At 39.9% G+C, this 19,970-nt stretch overlaps 1 protein-coding gene across 1 annotated transcript in view; it reads left to right on the top strand.

Annotated features, from left to right (window-relative positions):
* The window catches only part of nphp4 (nephronophthisis 4), a 180,625-nt gene that overhangs the window by 116,926 nt on the left and 43,729 nt on the right, over positions 1–19,970 (top strand). The window contains 2 exon segments of the mRNA XM_055659409.1: positions 8,254–8,390; positions 15,451–15,642. Of these exon segments, the coding sequence (XP_055515384.1) occupies positions 8,254–8,390; positions 15,451–15,642 (329 nt within the window).

The raw sequence follows: 19,970 nt of genomic DNA, 5'->3' as shown, positions 1-19,970 counted from the left end.
AGGGTAAGAATGGCCGCTCAATGTTCCAGAGATTAGAAGTTTCAGATGTGTCAGAAAGATATGTAAAAAAGCTGGGGGAGATTGTATTACAGACCAAGGACAATGCAACAACTGCACTAAGAGAGGACATTTTAGAAGGTTCATCCAACAAGGCCATACGAGTAGTACTTGGGAATGAAAGATGCAATCCAAATGATGGGGTTATACCATAGGCCTTCCCAAATAGCCAGCAGCATATCATGGAAAAGAGAAGAGAAGAGAAAAAGAGATATTTTGGTAGCGATTTTAACTTCCCTAGTATTGACCAATATTAACTATGCTAAAGGCTTCAATGGGGCAGTGTTTGTAAGATGTATCCAGAAGGGCTTCTTGAAACAATATGTAAATAGTCTAGGAAGGAACTGCAAATGCTGGTTTAAACCAAAGATAGACACAAAAAGATGGAGTAACTCACCGGAACAGGCAGCATCTCTGGAGAGAAAGAATGGGTGACGTTTCGGGTCGAGACCCTTCTTCAGCCTAACTACAGATGGTGCCATACTAGACCTTATACTGTAGAACTAACCTGGCCAGGTGATCAATATTTTGGTGGGAGAGCATTATATGGGAGGAGTGACTGCAATTCTGTAAGTTGTAAAGTAGTTTTGGATAAGGATATCACAGGCCTTTGGATGAAAGTACAACAGCATTTGCAAGAATTGGAAGAAGTAGATTGAGAGGCTGTTTGAGGCTGAGAGATCAATTTCCGGAGTGCGAAAAATGGAGGAGAATTTATCAGCGAAAGTGAGGCGGTCAGTGGCTGCTGCAAGGAGCATTTCTAAGAACTCCTTACTGTTACTCTGTCCATGATGCAAATGCCTTTGACTCCATCCCTCAGCAAGCTATCCTTTCCAATACTAACACCACCCTGCAGTGAAGTTAAGTAAACATGATTTTGGGAAAACGATTGAAATTCTAAAATTTGGTGGAGAGAAAATTCACAGCCTCCCCTCCCACATTTGTGAACAAGGCGTTATTAGAGATGCTGTAATTGTGATGTTCTCCAAGAAACGAGGCATACCCAACCATGGTTGCTTCATCGTAGTATTTATGTTGTATGCCACAAGGAAAGTAATTGGTAGGGTTTTCCTTGGTCATCTTCACCTCCTTTTGTTGATTCCATCCATCCAGTCAAATGACTGTCATTGCATAGAATCTCAAGAAATGCAGGAAATGGCATTAACTACTGGCCTGTGGCCTTTTGAAACTTTATAGAAGTGTTTGATCCTGTCGATCAACAAATCTGTCTGTCCATAGATATTTGCCTTGATCCTACATTTGCTACATAATGGCATAAGCAACTATTTTAATCATCATGCCCACATCGGACAATTTCAGTGAAGTAAGATGGCATAATTAACCCAACACTTCTCGATGTTTCTTGCGGCAATACAGCACCTTGCCGTCAACAAACTACCCCCTGGAGTGCAGCTAATATGCAGGACAAAGCAGTGCTGGCCAGACGCAAGAACTAATTCACTTGGACTGGGTCATTGCATTGCAGTATACTTGTAGATGCATAAATTTGAAGACTTTGCTCCACACTATTGTTAATTTGTTCATTGGGGTATTCAAGCGAGTGAGCATTTCAATAAACATGTAACGCCATAAGGATCCTGCACTAACATTCGCTCACTGCTCAATTCCACCCAACCCTCAACAATAAAGGTCCACAATGAGACCTAGTAAAACCTCCCTTATCTTCAGAACCACCTCACAGTGAAAGCAGATATTGATGAAATAACCATCATCTTTAGCATGCCTCAGGAAAAGAGAGACCACATTATCAGATCCAGCATCAATATTATAGTCGACTGTGCAGAACTGCTTTCCTGTATTTTTGCAGGGTGTGTATAACTCACAGCAGGCAGTTTTAAACACTGGAAGTATCATTAACACTGGCTGTGCAAACCCGTATAAATCCCATGGCAGAATAAACAAACCAACATCAACATCCTCTCTTAGGCTAACCTCACCGGCATTGGATATTTAATGATATTCAACTGATGGGCAGGGCACAGGATTTGCATGCCCAACAACAGATTGCCACAAGAACACGCTACTCCTTGGCAAGAGATGACTAGCAAGACAGAGCAACCCATTCAAATGTTCTGACATTGAAAAATTGTAACATCCCACCAGAAGGTAGGAATTTTTGACCCGTCGCCACTCGAAACAGCGTTGGAGCATTTGAGATGCCTCAGAGAATGTCGACTTCCATTGCCAGGAGCTCACACAAGCTGAGTGAAAACAGCACTTCCTTCTCCACCTTTGGCAGAATCTATAGATCCCACAATGGCCTTACCAGTCAGCCCATAATCCCACAGAATATGAGATGTTATGATAGAAGTGAACGTTTTATGAAGGAGGTTATAGGAAAGCAACTAAGTTGGCATTTGTTTTGTTATTATGCAGTTATCTCTTTCCCAGGCTTCCACTTTATCTTCTCGGTATACAAGCACTAGTGTTTCAAGCAAGGGGACAATGCAGCAGCAGCTTAGGTACCAGTATTTACCCAACACTCTCGCTTCATTCCAGGTAGGAGCCTTAATATGTAGCAAAAGAATTTTCCGATTTTCCATCTCCATTTTCTGTTAAGTTTTAGGTTATATCAGGTCACTATATGTAATTTGGAATGGCATTGATTCATTACTATTGATTTAGCAACTTTAGTTATATTATCTTTGCAATAATTCTTAGAGCTCTAAAGGTTCCAAATAAACTCACTGAAACATTAATAGCCATTTGGATAGTACTTATATAATTATGGTTGATCAGTAGATAGTCATCATAATTAGTGCTCATTGCTTTGTGAATGGAGTAGGGGAAGAGATTAATCTATTGGCCTTATTATGTCAATAATTATGGTTCAACTTTTAAATGGCAGGAGCTAGAAATGTGTTCACAATATCGAAACAAAAGTGTTGCAGTTGAAAACCAAATTGGTACAGAGCAGAGCAATTCGCATTATCAAACATTCGCAAAATAGAACATAAAAAGTAGTTTTTCTCTGGATCCAGTCTTAAAGTGAATATATTCTGGGAATGTGGTGTTATCCCAGAATGATAACTACTTTGCAGAAATACCATGCTGTGTAAAATCTGAAATTAGGTCTAATGTAATTTCACTTGGACGCCAAATGTTGTATTCTCACAGTAAAAGAGCTTGACACCGTATTAGGATTAAACGCCATAAATATCTGGTTTAAATGTGCAAAGAGTCTTTGGAACCCTCTGCATTTTAGAGCATATTTAGAGTTGATGTTAAAGTTTTGAGCATGCATATATTCAGAAAGAAATTATGCAAGTTTGAACTGTTATGAAGCAAATTGTTTTCATTAATAGAAACATGTGGTTGCATTACTGCCTCCTCAGCAGGAGCCAGGCAGCAGATACTATCTGGGCAGAACTGATAATGCAGGTCGAAGTGTCTGACTGATAACGATTTTATAAATTCAGCCATTAAGAAGCAGTCTTTCAAAGAGTCTGGTCTATTTCTATCAACTAGGACTACAGGCATCTCCTGCATCCTTGTCTTTTGTATTTCAGTGCTCCTGGAGTGGCCTCCTCTACCAAGCATAGACTGGGTGACCAAACGCATATGCTCTGTCCACTAGAGCCAGCTGAAGCCAGTGGTTGCTAGCCATTTCAATTCCCCCTTCCCATTCTCTTTCGGATCTGTCTGTCTTCAGCCTCCTCCGCTGCTGCCGTGAAACCTGTACAAACTGGAAGAATAGCACCTTATATTCTGCTTGGGTAGCTTACAAACCCAAAGGCATGAACATTGAATTCTCCATACTGTTGTGATGTAAGCTACCCAAGCAGAATATGAGGTGCAGTTCCTTCAGCTTGCGTGAGGTCTCGCTCTGGCAATTGAAGAGGCCCAGGGCAGAAAGGTCAGTATGGGAATGGAAGGGGAGTTAGAATGACTAATACTAATAGAACACAGCACTAATAGAACACAGCAGTCTGACCACAGGTTATAAATGTGTTTTATGTTGTTGGGTTCTGTCCATGATTTGATTTTGCCCAGAAACTGGAAAATACTCAAAATCACTCGATATGGTAGCCACAGTATCATGATGAATGCTGTTATGAGGGGAAATTACCATGAACATTTATTTATGGCCTTCCCTGCTTAGTTACAATGATACAAAATCATGGCACCCTGCTCTCAGTGGCTAATTTTGGTGGGATTCAGGTATCTTTGGCCATTGCATTAATACATTAGAGTATCTAGCCAGTACTCGCTAGAATTTAGAATACTGAGGGGGGATCTTATAGAAACTTACAAAATTCTTAAGTGGTTGGACAGGCTAGATGCAGGAAGATTATTCCTGATGTTGGGGAAGTCCAGAACAAGGGGTCACAGTTTAAGGATAAGGGGGAAGTCTTTTAGGACCGAGATGAGAAAATCATTTTTTACACAGAGTGTGGTGAATCTGTGGAATTCTCTGCCGCATAAGGTAGTAGAGGCCAGTTCATTGGCTATATTTAAGAGGGAGTTAGATGTGGCCCTTGTGGCTAAAGGGATCAGGGAGTATGGAGAGAAGGCAGGTACAGGATACTGAGTTGGATGATCAGCCATGATCATATTGAATGGTGGTGCAAGCTCGAAGGACCGAATGGCCTACTCCTACACCTGTTTTCTATGTTTCTATCATTGCACAGTATCAATAGAAATAATGTTAGCAGGTAATTCTCAAAGCAACACTGCCTTTCCAAAGCTACCTGCTTGATCCTGGCAGCTTCCGTTCTTAGGATACAATAGTGTCATTACTGTGGGAAAGTTATATGGAAACAGTTTTTTTTCAAGACATATTTTCTTCTGACATTAATTATATTTAGGGGAGCTTGTTCGTACGTATCCATAATTCAGGTGTTTTTAGGTAATGCCTGTAACAAAAAATAGGTGTGGGATCTTCAAGTGTGTATGCACAATCCATTGGGATTTATTTATTTTCTGAAATCCTATGTAACATTTTGCTTTCTCTTCTGATCCATGGCCTTAGCGTGTTTCAGTCAATATCAATGTAAACATTGATATATATAATGCAATTATTCCAATGGTGATTTTTTTTTGGTGCCTTTCTGTTAAGTGAAAAACTTGAAGTGGAAAGATGGATTGGAAGGACACCTTCGAGCACAAACTACTCTCATGGGTATTATTTGTAAAAAAAACAAAGCAATAAACAGACTCTATAGAAATCAGACTGTGATTTCACACTTGAATAAGTTGAGGCAAAGATTCATTTGGTGGGCTGGGTGGGTGCGTGAGTTTGTACTATTGGTGAAAGTTAGTAAGGTGTCAGTGGGTCATCAGTGCGAACAGGGTGAGTACCTTCTCCTTAACCTCTCAGAGAAAAAACATATTGATGAGTGCAGAGGCTGAGCAAGGAAGCGTGAGTTAGAATAATGACAAAATCAGATATTAATAATTGTATGAAGTTGAGATTAATATTGTTAAGTAAACAGAAGTATTGTTTAAACGATCTCTGAAAATATTTAAAGTCTTTCTGAATAGTATTCCACAGTTGTTAATGTTAATACTATTTAATGCATAAGAGGTTTCTGGTATTATGACTAACAACAATGTCCAAAGAATACTTAAACTGGAATGACAGGACTCAGCTTTGAGTGCAATTCAGTTCGTTTCTACAATATTATCAGAGGAACTTAATCTTGTTCTAAACATCAGAATGGGAAGCCATCTGGTGGCCTACCTTGTGCAATTTATAAAAGAATATTCACCAGATTTCAGTTTTCCCTTGTTTAAAATGATACTTAATGTTGATGAGTGGTAATAGCTCTATGGTTCTTTTTTGAAGCAAAATAACAAAGTCAAATGAAACAAATTGAATGCAAATTGCCACCACTACTGATGGTTTAAACATACTAATAATTCTTAATTTATTAGTACATTTTTCAATGCCTTTTTCAGTTGCCCATGGTATATTTAAGCGCATTTGATGTTTAATTTCATGGTGAGTTTTGTGCTCCAGTAGAAGCCAATGGAAATTAAGTGTGAAACCACCTTGTATATTTGGCATATATACAAAGAGGCCTTTGGGCATGTACAGTGACTTCAAACCAAGTGCAATGATCACAGTCAAAGAATTATACTGCATGGAAACAGGCCCTTCTGCCCAACTCTCCGTTGCCTCCAACCCAGGCCCATTAGCCTGCGTTTAGCCTACATTATTTTAAACCTTTTCTATTAGTGTGCCTGCCCAAATGTCTTTTAAATGTTTTAATTGTACCTGCCTCCACCATTTCCTCTGTCACATATCGACCAATCTCTGTATGAAAAGGTTGCCCCTTAGTTTCCCTTTAAATCATTTCCATCTCACCTTAAACCTATGCCCTCTAGTTTTAGACACCACTCATGGTTTTCTATAATGAGTGGTGTCTAAAACTAGAGGGCATAGGTTTAAGTCTCCAAAGCCACAACCTATTTCTCTAGTTCTAATTGCCAACTTGAAAATTGCTCATTTCCAATGCTCTGCTTTCTGCTGGTCAGTCCTCTATCCACATCTTAAGCCCATAATAATTCCCAACACCACAAGGTATTTGTTACCTTATGTAGTAACATTTTATATGCATTTTATCGAAAGACGTTTGGAAATTAATAGTTGATCATGTATCATTTGCCATTGGCAGAGTCTGCCCCCCTCCCCCCCCATCAGAACTGCCCCCTCCATCGACTCATTTAAGTCAAGACTAAAGACTTATCTATACTCCCAAGCCTTTCCTGATGTCCTCTGAGCGAGGGCTATATGTATATATGTATGTAGTTTGTATGTTTATACTATTCTTATAACAAATGTAAAGCACTTTGGCCAACGAGAGTTGTTTTTTTAAATGTGCTATATAAATAAATGTGACTTGACTTGACTAATCAAATCAGATAGTTTTGGTTTCAGCGTATGTGTGCCTTCTTCAACTATTGTAGTGACTAGACACAAAAGTGATTAGCTAGTGTACCTCAGTGTTTGGTGCTGGACTCATTGCTGTCTGTCATCTATATCAATGATTTGGATGAGAACGTACCTGGCATGATTAGCAAGTTTGCAGATGACACAAAAGTGGGTGTTATTGTAGATAGTGAAGCTGGTTGTCAAAAATTACAGCAGGATCTTGATCGGTTGGGCAGGTGGGCTGAGGAATGGTTGATTGAATTTAATACAGAGAAATGTGAGGAGGTGAATTTTGGGATGACCTACATGGGCAAGCCATACAGTGAATGGTAGGGCTCTGGGGAGTGTTGTAGAGCAGAGGGATTTGCAGGTACATAGTTTGTTGGAAGTGGCACCTGAGATAATTAGGATGGTCAAATAAGCTTTTGGCACATTGACCTTCATCAGTCAGGGTATTATAGAAGTTGGGAGATCATGTTGCAGTTATATAATCCTGCATTTAGACATAAAACTGTAAGGCTGCATTTAGAGTATTGTGTTCAGTTCTGGGCATCGTGTTATAGGAAAGATGTTGTCAAGCTGAAAAGGGTGCAGTTAAGATTTACGAGGATGTTGCCAGGACTTGAGGGCCTGAGCTATAGGAAGAGGTTGAGCAGGCTAGGGCTCTAATCCTTCGAGCGCAGGAGGATGAGGGGTGACCTTATAGGAGTGTACAAAATCATGAGAGGAATAGATAGGGTAGGGGAATTGAGAACCAGAGGACATAGGTTTAAGATGAGGGATGAAAGATTTACTAGGAACCTGGGAGGTCACTTTTTCATGCCAAGGGCGGCGGGTGTATGGAATGAGCTGCCGGAGGAGGTAGTTGAGGCAGGTACAATTGCAATGTTTAAGAAACATTCAGACAGATACATGAATAGGCCAGGTTCAGAGGGACATGGACATAACGCAGGCAGGTGGGACTAGTGTAGATGGGACGTTGAGCCGAAGGGCCCATTTCTACGATGTATAACTTCTTCTGATGTGATATAGTTGTAAACAAGCACATAAATACTTGACCTTTTCTCAATACAGATTAATACAGAACATATGCAAAAGCCAGAAATAATGATAATGCATATGTAGGTCAAGTGAATGTAATAAAATATATTGCATAATGTTTTTTTCTGTGCACTCTGAGGAACCTACTAAGGTAGTCTAGCCAATAAAGTACTGGAAAATACGGGCCACGGTTTATATTGTATTTTTTGAGTGTTTAAAACAATTTTGAATTGAATCTGATTTTCATATACTTCTAGGAAGCTCTGCAAAGAGGAAGCATCATTTATATGGACTCAAATGCTGTTCTGAATGCCCAGACATTGGAGCAATTGCATGAATTGCCTTTCACATCAATGCAGGCACCAATCATGGCCATGGGAACAGAGGTTGGAGGGTAAGCATTTAATTCATTTTGAAATTGATCTGAATTGCATCTAATTCATCTTGAAACTGATCTGAATCATTTGAGAGTATACGTTCAGACACAAGAAACTTGACATTATGTGCTGTCGCTACATGTTAGCCAGGCTGGCTCTGAAACAGTGCAAATCTACTATGTGTTAGCCAGGCTGGCTATGAAACAGTGCAAATCTACTTGTATTTTTTGAAACAAAGTCCCAGTCAATGAAGCTGTTCCAATATTAGTCCATATTGTTAACAAGAAGCATGTGCTGATATCTTTTTGGAAGATATTTGAAAGGTGCAAAGGAACTCATAGACTGGCTTGTTTCATTTCAAAGGAATAGGGAAATAAGCATTATGTGTTGGAAAAATAATTCAGCGGAATTATCACAACAGGGGAATAGAGATTCTCATGCATATACAAAATGCCAGATGGGCATAGCAGTAGGATGGAAATGACTGCTGTAGTCATAGGTTTGGATTCACTGCATTTAGTAAAGTCTTGGATCAGCAGATCAGGCATTGCAGGTTTTTGATGTAATTAATGTGCCAGAGGCTGGTCTATGTTCATGCAGGTTGGGCTGGCTAGTAGCCTTGGGCTTAGTCAGTGTGTCCAGGGAAGAGGGACTTTGAATTAACATTGTGATTTCAGAAAGTCAAGCCATGGGGATCAGGATAAGATAGACTTCAGGGTGTGAAAGTGTTGCAGTGAGATGGCAGGATGCCTGAGGAATGTAAGGTAAATGATTGACTTGTCCAAAAGGTCTTCCAACCTGGGGTAGCACTTGCATTGCAAGATTTTCCCAGCAGCAGCCAGCAATGGCACTGAAGTGTGTTATGCCATTGAATTTCCCATCTGTAGAAGGGGCTCAGTGGCCATGGATCTCTCTGTCTCCATGTTAAGGGATTGGCAAGCTACTAACATCAATCTCAAGCCTTCTGACACCCACAGCTAACTCTGCTACTGTTCATCCGCTCTGCCTCCTGTAAGGATTCGCTTTCCACACAAATAGCATATATATTCAACTGGTCATTCTCCACAATATCCATCGCCTTCAAAGAAGTTGCCCTCACCTCCCGTTTCAGCATTTCACAGGGACTGTTCTCTTTGAACTTCCCGCCCCACTTTTCCATTCTCATCCACCTCTCCTTTTCTGATGGCACTTTCTTCTGTAACCACAGGCAATGCAACACTTGCCCTTTCACCTTTTCCTGTCACTCTCCACAGGTGTCAAGGGAAAAAGCAGGAAAATGGGATTAGAAGGCAGAGATCAGCCATGATTGAATGGCGGAGTGGACCTGATGGGCCGAATGACTTAATTCTATTACTATTACTTGTGAACTGTCCCACCATCCAAGAACCCATACAGTTTTTTCCAGCTGAAGCAGGGATTCATGTACATTCTTCCAACCTAGTTAATTGCATTTGGTGTTCACATTTGGTGGTTTTGTCCACACAGGAGAAGCCAAATGCAGATTGGGTGATTGCTTTGCAAACTACCTGCATTCTCTCTGCAGGGGCGACCCTGAGCTACTCACTGCCCATCCCACTCCCAGCCTGATGTATTATTGATCTGTGGCGTCCTGTACTATCACAGTGAGGCCCAGAGCTAACTTGAAGGAAGATACCGTGTCTTCCATCTGGGCACGTTACTGCTTTCTGAGCTCTATTGAACTCAACAAATGCAGTACCTTGATTTCTCAGTCTCTATCATCAATTGTGATATTAGCTCAGCTTGTTGTTTTCTCCTCTCTGAGAGCGGAGGACGTATCCCGCCTGACCTGTCGGGCATGTCCCCGCTGCTCCACATCTCACAACTCCCTCATTCTTTTGTCTACGTTACATCTTGTCTCTGTTTTCACTCAGTAACTGCTCCCATTCACTCTTGCTTACTGCTTATCCTCAATGGTTTCACCCTGACCAACCCACCCTCCCTGCAGCTTTTCAAGCCTATTTACTCCCGATTTCAGATGCAGCCTGACGAGGTGAGTATTTCAGGCATTTTCTGTTTTTGTTTCAGCTATTCAATGACATAATCTGTATACTTTCTGGCCTGCAGTTTATGAAATTTACTGAAGCCATTTGTTTCCATACAAACGTTTTGCTGCATCAAAAACAACACTTAGGGGGAATTGTCTGTTCCTGTACCTACATCAATTATTTAAAAAATTCTAGAATTCCATAGGTTATGACTTTTTTGATGCTCACGCATAGAGTACAGCAATATCACTGTCCCTTAGCAAGATATTTTCAATATAATTGTAATGTGAAGTAGCCTAGTGCTTGGAATGAAGAATCAAAATGTTATGTATATCAACGTGTGCTAAAATCAATTGAATATGGATATACTGTAAGTAAAGAGTGAAACGTGCAAAGGTTTCCACCAGTTTTTGATTGAATATTCTAAAGTACATACTCTGCTTTTAACATTTTATTTAAATGGTGAAATGCACATCTGAGAAAGTTGAGATTAACTATTCATTGGCTATTAATGATTTAATTAAAAAAGCAAATTATATTCCTGATAGTAAAGATGTTTTTCAATTTGAAAGTCTGTGCAGTTTAATAAATTGCAGCAGAGTTGTGTGCTCATGTTTAAGAATCTCAGTTCATTCCTACATTGAAGTGTCATGTCAAGCTTTAATTAGCCTAGGGCTCAACATGGAATCTGATGGATGATCCCTCACGGATAAGTAGTGAACTCATTACTTGTGAGAGAGTGGAATGGAATATTTTCTGTTGCTTCTGTCCAGATGAAGAAACAGGATGGTCTTTGTTAATTCAATGGTGAAAGAGGACTCTCATGGTCATGGTCACTGTTTCACTCTGTGTGGCTTTCAATGCTATACGGAACTTTCCAGAATTGGTGGGCTGCCAGCAGTGTCACCCCTGAAACATTCATTAAGTGAACATCACGGCTGCAGTGGACCTTTAGTAAAAGCGCTCATTGCAAGTTTTCACAGCGTCTGGAAAGGTGCTTGAGCAGTTCATTTCAAAGCTTTGTAGTCTGGTCTCCTGACGTCAGCAGGTTCTCTTTAAATAGACACGTGCAATAAAGAGATACGATTTATCCCTGGTCGTACTAAGAATTATTTAGCTGGGTCTTGGATTATGTACAGGGGCTCCAGTTTATGTTGAAAAGGAAGGAAATTAGCACTGTACATCTGATAGAGGAAGCACAACAAGGTGAGTTTTATATGTATATTTTGGAGGCGTGCTTTTAGGGTTAGTGAGATTTTGATCCTGTCACAATGAATTATTACATATATTAAATCTTATATATATATATATATATATTAAATCAGCTTGCTAAGACGTTTTAATATCATATGGACATTTCATCAAATGTTTTCATGAAACATTTCAGAAAGAAAGACCATGCTTATTAAAATCTGACAACTCCTTGAGTTGGCGCCATTATACTGATGAATTGCTGTGGCTTTGATGCATGTATTTTTTAGAGAACTTTTGACAAGGAACGTTATAAACGATGGTTAGAGGAGGTGAAATGTTGTGGTGTTAAGGGAAGTGTAATAAAAGGTTTAAAAGCTAGTTAGCTGGGAGAGAACAGAAAGGAACAGTTAAGACCTGTTTTTTCGAGGTGAATGGAAGTAAGCAATTTGGTTTCAATGAACAAGAAAACTTGGGTGACCATGGGGATAAATAATATTGGATCAATGAACTGGAAGGAGCACCATCCTTGCAGCCTAACAAGCTCATCTGTCTCCTTCCCAGTTCTGACAAAAATCTTCCAACTGAAATGTTGGCTGTTTCTCTTTCCATTGTGGCAACCTGCCCTCCTGAGAGTTTCCAACATCTTTTGCTTCCACGATAAATACTGGTTATCTGCTGCATCAATTCTTGTTGGCGATCCATATCTCTGTGTCTCCCTCTCCCCTGAAGAAGGGTCTCGACCCGAAACGTCACCCATTCCTTCTATCCAGTGATACTAGTGTTTCAGGAGTGACACTGCTGGCAGTTCTCCAATTAGTGGAGTTACTCCAGCATTTTGTGTCTACCATTGGCGTAAACCAGCATCTGCAGTTCTTTCCTGTTTCAGCTCTGGCTGAACAACTTCTAATTTTCTGTGTGGACTTGATAAGGAGAATTTATTTCCTACACTTAATTAATGTTTTGTATTAAGTGTTTCCAGATAGAGAAGTAAGTTCCAGAGTAAATGGTGAATTTGTTTGACAGATTTGACTGAGGCAAAGGTGGAGTAAGTAGAAGTTGACAAATAAAAAAACTCTGCGGCAGTCATGGGTGATTAGAGTTGGAGCAATTTTTTCTGAATCGCATGTTATTTATGGTATTCATAAAATATAAGTAGGAAACTGCAAATAGTACATTTTAACCATGCTTATTGCTCACATTAAATGATTGATAGCAGTCAAGAACATCTGAACAAAGTGGATGGATTAATTAATGATCGGCAAATTTTAATACATGTATTTTAAATCAGATTAGAACTGGAATTGTAAAACCTTTATATGAAGATGTGTACATTAGCAAAATGATTTGAATCTGACTGTGAATTGATTTATTCTAAGTTATTCCTGTACAAAGCGCTGTGGAGTGTTTATGCAAAAGATGATGAAGTGCTGTATTAATGCTAGACTTTCAGATGTTCTTTCACTTTAGAGCAAATAATCCAACCAGGATGACACCAGTGCAAGACTAATCGTTCAATAACTTGCACCTTGAGGGTGTTTGACTATAAATTATACCAAGTGTTTTGTAAACTAATTTAAAACAGTTGCAAGGAAAAGCCTGATCATGTAGTTCTTTGAGATATATTTGTGTCAGACAGCCAGTGCTGATATTTGCAGGCCTGCTCAATATCTCTGCTCAATACAAAAGCATTGTTCTGACCTGAGCTCCTCAGACCATGGCTATTTACAAGTTGAAGGCATGTGCCTCCTCAACTTCAGCTGGGGAGCGGCAAAAGCAGGTTCATGCTGTACACTTCAACAAGTGTTTAATTTAGTTTAGAGATACGGCGTGGAAACAGGCCCTTCAGCCCATTGAGGCCACGCTAATCAATGACTCCCGCATACTAACACTATCCTACACGCGAATTTACAATTTTACCAAGCCAATTAGCTGTATGTTGGAGGAAACCCGAGCTCTCAGAGAAAACCCACGCAGGTCAAAAGGCGAATGTGCAAACTCCATACAGACTGCACCCGTAGTCGGGATCGAACCCGTGTCGCTGGCACTGTAAAGCAGCAACTATATCGCTGTGCAGCCCTGAGCTAGCAGATGTTTAAATATGTAATATATATAAAGCAGCCTAATGCAGACAATCACACATTGAATGATGTCCATAGAAAAACAGTCATAGAATTTATAAATCCTACTAAATCTTTGAGCAACCTTGCTGTCACATATCCCTTCAACTTAGTAATGCAGAAGCATAGCTGTTGGCAATTACTTTGTATTATGTCAGATCTGCATAAGATAATCTATTTTCCTTATTCCTATCTGCTCCGTGTCATTTGAAATCTGCAGAGAGTGATGGAGCAGGAACATAATCGGAACTTCCATTGATGTTTTTCTTGTTACTCATTTATGTAAGATTTGTGTCACAAAACCACCAGGCAATGCACACTTCTGACAAGAGTATGCCTAACATTTGACACTCAATAGCTTAATTACGGTTGAGTCTCCCACCGTCAACATCTTGGGGCTTGCCATTGACCAGAAATTCAACTGAAGTTGACATAATAAAAGTGTCGCCGCAAGAGCATATCAGAGGCTGATATTTTGCAGCATGTGACTGTACCTGACACTCCAGTGCCTTTTCACCATCTACAAGACCGTAGCTAGAAACATTCTGCACTTACGTGTAGAATGGCGCGTGGATGGGAAGGGTTTGGAAGGATATGGGGCAAACATGGGGCAGGTGGGACTAGCTGAGATGGGCATCTTGGTCAACTTGGACGAGTAGGACCAAAGGGCCTGTTTTCGTGCTGTATAACTCTAAAACTATCCATAACGTGCCTAGTTGTGGACAGCTCCAAGAATACTTGGGGTACCATAACCCATCTAGGATAGCCTAGATCCCAGATCTGAGATGCCTTCCAAATACATGACTTCAACCGCCAAGACTTCAGGCACAAAGGGAACACCTAGAAACCATATTAAAATCAATACATGTTTGCATTATATCCTATCTGGAGCAGGATCTGAGAGGTGATTCCCTAGTGCAATGCAGGGACTTCCAGCAAGACCATGCTCCACCATCGATGCCCTAATACCATGTCATCTTTTAGACACTTAGTTTCAGACCACGTGCAGAAGTTGAAAGGCAGAGGTAGTTACAGCTGACTCGAGCCAGCTAGATTTACCCAATTGTAATTCTGCAAGAAATTATTCCCAATTGGTGGGAGCAATTGAGATAACATTTACATGTTACACGTGAGCAAGTTTGTTGAGGGGAATGATTTATCTTCGACTTTTCTCATGTCATATGTAAAACTCTAAAGTACCATAGATCTTAAGATGTAAAGTAGAAATAACTCTTTAATTGTTGCATAGGCCAGATTTAATAGACCTTTTAACTTGCTATTGTTTTAATAGACTAGAAATAAGCATCTAATTACGAAAATACAGATGTCATGTACCAGCCCAGATAAAGGGAGGATATTATTGTTTGATTTAAAGAAAGATTACTACAAGGCATTCTCTCCTAAATCATCATCACATCTAAATTGTGATGAGATTTTTAAAAAATGATCCTGCCTGTACTCATAAATGTCAATTTGTTATTTATGTTATTTAACAGTTAGTTTAAACATTTGAGCTGTTGGGACTTCTTATTACCAAATAGGTTTGTCATTCAAAATGAGCCTACACTGCATGCATAGTTACTGGATGAAATAGCGAAACCCTGCAACAGTGAAACTTTCCCACTGCCAATGTGTGGTTATAATTCTATTTTCTGTCAGCTTAGTCTCAGTTACAATGTTGAACTCCAAGCCTTTTTAATGTAGATTTTTCATTTTGGACACTATCTATCTGGGGATATTTGTTTTTGTTTGATTTCTAGGACAACTACTGTGACTTCAAGGGCATCTTTGGCACAAATGCAGGCATTTGGCTTTCCTGAGATCCGAGATGATAAAAATGAACTGGCAGTGGTAATTGATTCAGAAAAGCTACCAAGCATGAATCTACGGATGGAAGAAGAAGATCATCTTCAGTGCAACGAGATAATTCTGCAATTCCTGGCTTACAGCAGGTAATGTTTATGGCAATGGAAATCTAGAATCATAAGTGATCATTACCTTGCACTGACTTTCATCATGTAAAGGTGATGTACAAGAATCAAACTTTATTCACAGTTTTTGTAAAACCCTATTAGACGAATGTCACCAATCCAGAGCTTGGCCTAAATGGAACGAATTGTCGGGAGTCACAGCACCCTATGATTCGGTGATATCAAATGTCATAACTGCAGCTGAAGAATTTTTATTTGAAAACTAAAAAGCTAATTTATTACTCGTAACCAGGAAGCAATGGGATTGCAACAACAACAAATAATCTCCCAAAACCTTTCAGGGAAGGAATTCTTTCAGCCTCATGTGAAACTAAAATTCTTCAGCGACTTTGTTGAATCTTAACTGGTGTCTGAAGTACAACAAGAATCAATTGTAGGAGATGGATCTTCACTCTCTTCTCAAGAGGGATAATGTATGAACAATAAATGGTGATGCCCAGGTTCCATAAACGAATCAAGAAAAACTTGTGCAAGCAATGGGAAAGCAAACTTAGACATTGTTAAGGGTAGGAAGTAACTGCGGATGCTGGTTTAAACCGAAGGTAGACACAAAAGGCTGTAGTAGGTCAGTGGGTCAGCCAGCATCTCTGGAGAAAAGGAATAGGTGCCGTTTCGGGTCAAGACCTTCTTCAGACTGAGAGTCAGGCGAAAGGGAAACGAGAGATATAGATGGTGATATAGAGAGATATGGAACAAATGAATGAAAGATATGCAAAAAAGTAACGATGATAAAGGAAACAGGCCATTGTTAGTAGGGACTAGATGAAAACGAGTTACAGGCAATGAGACTCAACAAGATGACTTTGAAGCTAGTATGACTTGGGTGGGGGATGGATGGAGAGAGGGGGGGATGCAAGGGTTACTTGAAGTTAGAGAAATTGATATTCATACCGCTGGGTTGTAAGCTGCCCAAGCAAAATATGAGGTGCTGTTCATCCAATTTGCGTTGGGCCTCACTCTGACAATGGAGGAGGCCCATGACAGAAAAGTCAGTGTGGGAATGAGAAAGGGATTAAAGTGTTTGGCCGCCAGGAGATCAGGTAGGTCCAGGCGGACTGAGCGATCGATTGAGATATTGTTAATATTTATACTTTTAAAACTTTATCTAAAAGTCACAACATTCATTCATAACATGGGGAGGACCTGCAATGAGTTCCTTTTGTGGTAATTTTTGACGGGCAGCTCAATGAGCAGAAATCATATAAAAAATGTTGAAAATAAACGAAGCTTCCTTTATAGTTTCTGAGTTTTTTTTCACATTGTGTGCAAATGATTCATGAGGGACCAGGTTTGCCAGCTAGATGTTAGTCTTGCTTTTGATTAAGAGCTCAATAAATAAAATTCTACTTCAAAGACTGAAGCCTATAATCTAGATTGATGCCCCAACACGGTAATCGGGGAGCTTTCTGTTACTGGAGGTGTTTTCGCATAAGGTGTTAACATGAGGGAAATGTTGCTTACTCTTAAATGATTTGATTGCCATTTTTCAAAATCGATCATTAACAAAAAAAATGCAGATGTTGGAAATCTGAAATAAAAGCAGACAATATTGGACCTTTTTTGTTGCGGGCTATCCGGTCAACGAAAAGACTATACGTGACTTAAGTCAAGCTGTCCGTAGCGTACAGATACAGGATAACGGGTATATCATTTAATCGAAGATCAAGCCTCTCATATTCCTAAACTCCTAAATGGTTCCTGTTAGTGAACCATTTCTCAACCTCATCCAATGAAATTATGTTTCCTTAAATGTGGCACCAGAAATTTTGGCCATAGTTTAGATGTGATCTCAGGAGTGTCTTGTACAGTTGCAGTAATACTTTCATACTTTATATTTCAACTGCTTTGAAATTAAAGTTAACGTTCTATTCGCCTTCCATACTACCAACTGCACTGGCATGCTAAGTATCTATCTTTAATTTGTAAGGATTTACAAATCTCACTGTGCTATAGCTTTCTATGCTTTTTCTTTGTTTAAATAATACTGCTCTTTCCTAAACGAACAACTTCAGATTTTCCTACATTATGCTTCATTTGACGACTGCCCACTCACATAACCTGTCAATGTCTCTCTGTAAACAATATCCTCTAATCGCCTTTCCCCCTTTTTTGATTGCCCCAAATTCAGCTCCCCTGCATTCATTTCCCCCAACTCACTGATACTTTGTAAAAGGTTGCGGTCACTGCACTGATTCCCTTAGTTACCACATTAGTTGCAGGTTGTCAAGCAGATAATGACCTACTTGCACGCTGCTTGTTAGCTGACTGCTTCCCTCTGTATCAATTACATTCAACACTATGAGCTCCTATTATGGTGTTGGAGGTAATATATCCCATAGGAGGGTGTATTACTTCAAAATAGAAGGAAAAAGGTACAGATAATTATGAGATCCAATGTCTCAATGGCTAATGTGCTGCTACTGTTGAATTGATGATAATGGTTTTTCCTACAAAACTTTTTTTGTTCATTATTAATTGATACTTCGTAGACAAATTGATTTACATTAAAGTTTAAAACTCCAGGATATTAAATGAAAGTTAATTCATTTTAAATATCGCACTCTTCAGTTATTGATTTTTTTGCTTTGATTAATGGTTTTGAAAAAATAAAAATTAGTTACTTCAGTAAGATTGTAATATTGTGAGTTGGCATCCCTCCATGCGCAAGAGATGATGGTGAGAGGGAAATGTTCACAAGTTCAAAAGTGATAGGAGCAGAATTGGGGGAATGGGTTGCGTTGGGGGAATGGGTGAGTGGTGGAATCTTACGTTGTGGAACGGATTGCGTTGGGGGCTATGGATGAGTGGTGGAATATTGCATTGGGGGAATGGGTTATGTTGGGGAACGGATGAGTGGTGGAAACTGGTCCCGTGGGGGCTCTGGGCAAGTGGTCAAATATTGTATTAAAAATGAGCCAACCTGCACAGTTGGGGGCTATGGATGAGTGGTGGAATATTGCATTGGGGGAACGGGTTGCGTTGGGGAAACGGGTGAGTGGTGGAATCTTACGTTGGGGGAACGGGTTACTTTGGAGGACCAGACCTCCCTTGTGTCAGGGACCCAACGCGTGAGTGGTGGATCTTACAATAGACAATAGGTGCAGGAGTAGGCCATTTGGCCCTTCGAGCCAGCACCGCTATTCAATGTGATCATGGCTGATCATCCCCAATCAGTACCCCGTTTCTGCCTTCTCCCCATATCCCCTGACTACGCTATCTTTAAGAGCCCTATCTAACTATTACTTTGGGGAACAGGTTGTGTTGGGTACCAGTCCTCCCATGGGAGCTATGGGTGAGTGGTGGAATATTGCGTTGGGGGAACGGATGAGTGGTGGAAACGGGTTGTGTTGGGGGAACGGGTAAGTGGTGGATTATTGCGTTCGGGATGGGACCCACTTGGTCTAGTATATTACTAAGACTCATCTTGTTTGTTTGTATGCATGTGTACACACACTAGGAACAATTCACAATTTTACTAAGCCAATTAGTACAAACCTGTACGTATTTGGAGTGTGGGAGGAAACTGAAGATCTCAGAGAAAACCAACGCAGGTCACGGGGAGAACGTACAAACTCCGTACAGATAGCGCCTGTAGTCCGGTTTCTGGCACTGTAAGTGCTGTAAAGTAGCAACTCCACAGCTGCACCACTGTGCCGCCCTAGAGACAGTTGAATATTGTAGAGTTCACCTGAAACCTTATTAGTTGAGAGGTATTCTGATTCAATGTTCAAATCTAAAGGAGATAATTGGGTATATTAGTTAATTGTACGTAAATAAATCTTGTCAAATTTGAACTAATTTCCAATGAAATATTTGTATAAATGTGGAATGAAGATCTATAGAAAGATACTTTCATTTCATTGCAAAGGCTTTGAATATGGAGGGAGAATGGTTAAAAAGACCAAACTGCATTCTTGTTTTCAGCCCTAAGCCATTGATCAAAGCATCTCTGGTGACTCTCAGTCATCAGAGGTCAGTGAGAGGTACATGGCATTAGTTTTTAACTTGAAGCCCATTTTAAGAAATAAAATAGAAATCTGGGTATATACTTCTCCTCCATTTGACCTCCAATAATCCTCTTGGATTATCCCTTCTTGTGAATCCCCATAAATCTTAATGACAACATGAAGAAGGTTGCCATTTTGTTAGTTAAAACAGGTCTTCATTCCTTTTATCATGACACTTTGGACCATAGAAAATGACATGAAAATGCCAAAGAGATGACAGAGCTCGGGCAAATGATTTGCTTTATGCAGAGCCAATCAGAATTTTATATTTCTGTTGTCTTT

Source organism: Leucoraja erinacea, chromosome 30, assembly GCF_028641065.1.
Source record: "Leucoraja erinacea ecotype New England chromosome 30, Leri_hhj_1, whole genome shotgun sequence".
Taxonomy (NCBI): Eukaryota; Metazoa; Chordata; class Chondrichthyes; order Rajiformes; family Rajidae; genus Leucoraja; species Leucoraja erinaceus.
This window is presented reverse-complemented; position numbering and strand designations above follow the sequence as displayed.